General features: G+C 46.1%; 1 protein-coding gene across 9 annotated transcripts in view; it reads left to right on the top strand.

Annotated features, from left to right (window-relative positions):
* The first annotated feature begins 300 nt into the window (after positions 1-300).
* Positions 301-6,000, top strand: part of fbrsl1 (fibrosin-like 1) — a 284,283-nt gene continuing 278,583 nt past the window's right edge. For 7 of the 9 annotated variants that reach the window (XM_026188505.1, XM_026188511.1, XM_026188508.1 and 4 more), the window contains exon 1: positions 302-1,649. In XM_026188505.1, coding sequence (XP_026044290.1) covers positions 1,347-1,649 — 303 coding nt within the window. In that variant the 5' untranslated portion in view covers positions 302-1,346. Of the gene's footprint in view, positions 1,650-6,000 lie in introns of all 9 variants that reach the window. The other 2 variants (XM_026188504.1, XM_026188506.1) reach the window with 1 other exon arrangement.

Below are 6,000 nucleotides of genomic sequence, written 5' to 3'. Positions count from 1 at the left end.
GGGGGGGGGGGGGGGGGGGGGAGAGTCAGCATGCTCGGAATGGAGAAGCTGTCAGAACCTGATAGATGAGAGTGTGTGAGAGGGAGACAGCGCAAACCGTCAGCGGGAAACGGCATGATGTGGCATCAGCTCCGGCAGACAGACAGACTAAAATAGTGCCTTGTATGACAAAGTGTACCCAACAGTGAGAGAGAATGATTTTCCCTTTCTCTCTGGCTTTCTTTTTTTTACACACGCTTCCTTCCTATGGTAAATTGTAGGCCAGAGGTGGCGGAAATACGTCAGTTATGTGGGTTCTCTGAAGCTTGACTGCGTATCTTAATTTCGGATGAAGGGAATGAGAGATAGAGAGGGGAGGGGGCAGAGAGAGAGATTTTAATCACTCCTGTCGCTTTAAGGACACTTATCAAAGCCTTATTATGCGAACAGAAAATACCAGGAGCCACTGAGCAACTGAGGGACGGACTGGAGTGGAGGTTTGTAGGGAAACTCAACGTTATCTAAACTGGAATAGACCGCTTCGTTGCCCTATGGAGTTTGGATGTCTGTCTTATCCGGACGGCTCGGGTCATTTAGGAAACACTGCGCATAGCCTAAGTAGCTCTCAGACTTCGGATCCTTTGCTTCTGAAGCGCAGAGCGGAGAGGAATATGGCTTAAAAGTCAAAGCGTCGTCCGCGGGATTATTCTCTCATTCGACAGCTTCTATCGACACGTTTACCAGGCGTTTATTATCAGCATTATCTCGGACGGATACTGTCCCGATACTGTCTCTCTCTCTCTTTTTTTTCTTGCCAGACTTGGATCATGGATTGGGGTGGTGGAAAACAACAACGGGCAGCGACATGATTTCTCTGCGCTGTCTGCAGTATGCTGCGAGCTCCCGCTTTGAACGCCGCTCGTTATTACTGAGATGCCACAAAAGTTACGAGACGAGTGCAGTGCGCGGATTTTGAGCGTTTCGCCGTTTTTTTGCACCTGCTTTAGCGGCCAGCGCGTCGACACGGCGCAGATTCGTGACAGAATAGCGTGCGGATCCGCGTCGCTTCGCTCACTCTCACCCAGTCGCTCGCCTGCGCGGGGATACTTGGAACGTTTGCTTATCGTAATGGAGATTGGCGAGGTTTATACTCAAGGTCATCCACTGTTGTGAGGCTACGGTCGCCTCGTTATTTACAGAGCCCTGCACGCAGCGCTGTCTCCACGTTATAGCGCAGCGCAGGCTACGATCCACAGTCCAGTGTGTGTGTCTGCGTGTGCGTGCATGCGCGTGTGTTATTTGATATTGCGCGAGCTGTGGAGTAATATTGCTGTTTCTTTCGGACTCTGGGAGAATTCTCTGACAGCATGGATGGGAAACTGAAGCAGGGTCGGAGATGTCGATCCAAGCGGGAGAGAGTGCGGAGGTTGCGGGAGGCTGGGAGCAGAGACGCCCGCAGCCCCGACCCCAACTCCTCCTGCTCCGACAGGGAGGGACACAGTCCGGGGAGGGACGCCGCCTCCCTGCCCGGTAAAAAAGCTCCGCACCCCGCGGCCGCCGCCAGAGTCTCGCGCCCCCCGCGGCGAAAGAGACGAGAGTCCAGCTCGCAGGAGGAGGACATCATTGATGGATTTGCTATCGCCAGCTTCATCAGCCTGGACCGTCTGGAGGTAAGGAGGAAGCGGATCGTTAACTGTTTGTGTGTTTGCATTCTTCATCATGTGTCAAGAGTGTGTGTGTGTGTGTGTCTGTCTGCGCGTGTGTGCGTGTAAGTGGGTCCTCACCCACTCACCAGCAACATGAAGGACTAGTCCAATTTGTAGCCAATTTACTTGAGATGGCGGTAATGAGATGGATGAGGATTACTCTTGTAATCGTCTGATATTTGTAGATGAGAGGATATCCCTCAAGGTGATCAGTGCTCGCTTTGATGTGTGTCTGTTTGGAGTCCTTGTCATGAAAGTGTTTACAACACACACACACACACACACACACACACACACACACACACACACACACACACACACACACACACACACACACACACACACACCTGTTTCTTGAAAATTACTTGCTTCAGAGAGCCAGCATATGATTGGAGAATAAACAGGTGCTTTGGTGGGACAGGTTTGGATCTGGTTTGTGCGTTTTTCTGTTTTCTGCTTTCTTGACACTCCGACCTCTGATAAACTGCCTATTACATCATTCGTGTGTTGGAGGCTCACACACCACGTGCTGATAACTCTGCTGCTGTCATTACCATGTGGTAGCTATGTCAGATGTCAGAGCAGTGATTTCAGGAAGAGAGGAGGTCCCCTTGTGACACCCTCCTTTATTTAGCTCCTTTATCTCATTACATTCAAAATGACAAATGAAACATAGCTCCCTGTGGGATATTAGGCAGACTGATGAGGCAGGTTTGTTGTTGCTTTTTTATGGCTCATTCTGAGGATGGTACTGTATATAAATAACTACCTTTAAAAATATATACCTAATATTCACTGGTGTCTGTGTATTTTAAGATGATGGCCTCGTTTGAGAGGCCGTGGATCCAATCACACCTTTCTATGTAAGCTTAACTATGGTGGCTATTAATCAGTCATCAGTCATGCCTCCTACATAGCTCTTATTCAATATAATGGTGGACTGCGTGTTTGCAGCATAAAATCTTAACCAGTTGTCTATTCTGAATGTAGGATTCACTCACTTGAAGCTGATAATCAATTCTCCACTGCCCAGCTATTAACAAGTTTAACCTGTCAGGGTCATCTGTGATTATCCTGCAATTCCATTTAGCTTCATGGTACTTAAAGCAGGCGGGAAAGCAGATAGGAGTGCAAGGGCGATCCCTGAAATATTGTTGGGAATGAACTTATATGAGAAGAATAATGATGCGCATGAATGCTTTAATGACACTGCAGAGTTTTTTGGCTAATCAGGCTAAATTTCACAAGCGGCACTCACCCCAGATAAACTTGTGTGTTGCTGCCCATTCTCTTCATTCATCTCCATGTGATTTTGTATGTAAAAGCACCTTTGCCCTCTGTGCTGCATGGCAGCCACTTCTGATGGCTGGAAGACTTTGAAGTGCGCTGCACTTAATGACTTCTGGGAAAAGTAACACGTGTTGTGATGCTGTAAGACGTCTTTTTAGTTCACAAGTTGGACATCTGTCTCTGATGTGGGAGATGAGGTTAGATTTATCCTTTGAGGGTTTATCTTAATAAAAACATTACAGTAAATAAACGCTGCCTCTGTGAGAGCGAGGCGAAGCCAGATAATTATCCAATTTTAGTTTTACACATTTACTAGCTATAATAATTCTCTGTGTTGAGTGAACACAGAGAAAGAACACTGTGCGCTGCACAGAAGCTTATGTTTCAAGGCTACGCAAATGAGGCATGATACAGCTCAATGTGAAATGATACTCACATACCAGCTACTTGTTGATAATTGGTCTGATTTGCATGCAAATGGCCTGCGCTTATTAAATGATGTTAGTGGATCTGGTACAATTAGAAGAAGAGATGAGCACAGATAGGGGTTTTTTTTGTGCCTCTGATTTCTGTGCATGTGGTAAATGAAATCAGAGTGTTGACTTAGTGCTAATTTCGTGTATTGTTTGCTGTAAGTGACAACGCTAATGACATTTGTTTTAGCTGCATCACTGAGAGTGAAATGGCCTCTCCGCGGTGTGTGCCCACCGGAACCATCACATCGTCTGTCCATGAGTCATTCTTTCACCTACTCACCGCGTGCTTGAGTGGAGCTCATGACCTACTCTACCTGTGCTAATTACTCATCAATTATGGGGTGGGGGGGGGGGGGGGGGGCAGTCAGGGAATAGCTCTGACTTATTGCATTATGCTCCGATAAGCTGGCACACCCTCTGGAGAGCGAGCGTGTGGTCCTCCTGACCTCTTTAAAGTGACTGATGGCCAGCACGGTTGTGTTTATGTCAGGCCATACAGTCGGTCTCATTAGGATTTCACCGTCATTATTTATTCCACCCTCCCCGGGTTCAGTGAGCCCATATGGCCAACATAGCAATATTTACTTGTGTTTAATCTCATTGCTTTCAAATCTCCCTGTAATCTTTTTTCGTGTGTGTGTGTGTGTGTGTGTGTCTGCTCTCTGATGCACTTCAGGGTGAATGTGTTTCATAAAATCTACGTCACCTTTGGGTTACTGCTGTTTGATTGTCCCATTCTAGTCTGTAACTCATGCCTGAGGTTATGGGTTACTCCCAGAGCACTTCCACTCTAAGCTCACTCAGTTGATATTCCAGCTCAGCGCCGATAGGATCGAGCTCCCTCGATAAAGGCTTAGGCTGTGTGGTGGTCTTGCCTGCTACCCCGTAACCCGGTTTCATTACAGCCGAAAGCAATTTGCAGCCACAGCCGCATTTGATTACACCGTGTTTATTCGCTTTGAATCCCCTCGTTTCTCGCAGGAAAGCCGCTTACTTACCTGTGCAAATCGACTATGCAAACACAGCCGTGCTGCTTTGTCACAGGCAACTTATGATGATGTTTTTTTTAAATGGGGGTATGATTCAGTGATGATTCAAAAAGAGTCAATCTGTTACTGTGGGCTGTTGAAAAGGAGAAAAGCTCATGCACAGTTTCTGTGGTTTTTATTTCTTTTTTAAGTAAAGAATGAAATCATTGCGCATGAGTCAGGAAAATTATTCCCTTATTTTTTTCTCTTTTTAAGAAACACGACTTTAAGAAGAAGGATAAATTAGCCCGTATATTAGTCTGAGTAACTTTGGGGAATTCTTTCAGTTCCTGAAGGCCAATTTCGTGGACATAGCAGCGATATAAAACAATTATGCTTTACAGCTTATACCCTCCAGAAGTCTCCCTGTGTGTATCGAACAAGTGAGGAGATAATAAAATGACACAATTATCCATCTGTCAACGTATTAATAAGATGTTTGATTTGCTCCATTTGCTCTGTGAGTGATGTCGGAGTGGCAAATCCCCTCTCGTTAATCCACAATCCTTCTGTTCATCTGCTTTAACATGAATTTACAGATTTGTTTGGGTTTTCCGTTCCGCAGCGTGGGTTTCTAAATTCAGTCTAATGGGGGATTTAGGTTTAGTTGATTTAGTGATATTACAACAGTGTGAAGGGCAGGAGGCCAAGGGGGTCTGGGATTCTGGCGGAAAATGGGTTCATATATCAAAGACTCTGTCTCTTTGTGTATCCAGGGATGTTTTGCTTGCTGTTTTCCTGCATGGCTCTGTTTTCTCAAGTTTTGCACACTAATCATCCTCGATCGTTGGCTACTGAGTAGCACCGCTGGTGGAGTATGGGGAAATTAAGTCCCTTGCCCTCAAGGAGCTTGACAGTAGTTGTTAGGGAAACTGAGATTTGTTGCTTCATTTTCTCTGCCTGTGTTTTGGCAGCTGGTGCATGGATTTAAGCCAGCAACATTCCAGATACAAATATGTGTCATTATATATCATCAAGTGCTGCGATGAAGTCAGAGCAGCAGTTAGAAAGATTTTTTTTCGCCCCAGAGACTTCCCCTTAATATAGCTACACTCGAGTGTCTCATAGTTAGCACCCAGATATGACCACATGCTAACTATTTGGAGTCGTTAGTAAGGCCGGAACTCAAGATTTCATGTTAGAAAGCACACTTGTGCAGAGACGTGCCGATAAATCCTGAGCTTAAACTGAAGGTTTGGCTTTCAGCAGATTGACGGATTGTGTAAAGCTTTAAAGAGCCCAAAAATCCTATAATTTCACATCTTTTCCCTGGGTCAGCTTTGTGTTTCCGCTCTGCTCGTTGCCACTTGAGTAACACGATGCAAACCAATACTGGCACCTTAAACCGCAGCGGTCCTTGCTGTAGTGAGATGTCTTGCTTCCATGGTGAGGCAGCAGATTTGTTGCAGGGGTTGCAGCAATCTTGCTTCGTGTTTTCACTTTCCCCCAACGGTGATAGTGCTGTGCATCATATGTCGGCACTGACAAACAACTCCGGCTTTAATTAACAAGGCAGCCCCC

The sequence above is a fragment of the Astatotilapia calliptera genome, chromosome 12 (genome assembly GCF_900246225.1).
Source record: "Astatotilapia calliptera chromosome 12, fAstCal1.2, whole genome shotgun sequence".
NCBI classification, from domain to species: Eukaryota; Metazoa; Chordata; class Actinopteri; order Cichliformes; family Cichlidae; genus Astatotilapia; species Astatotilapia calliptera.
This window is presented reverse-complemented; position numbering and strand designations above follow the sequence as displayed.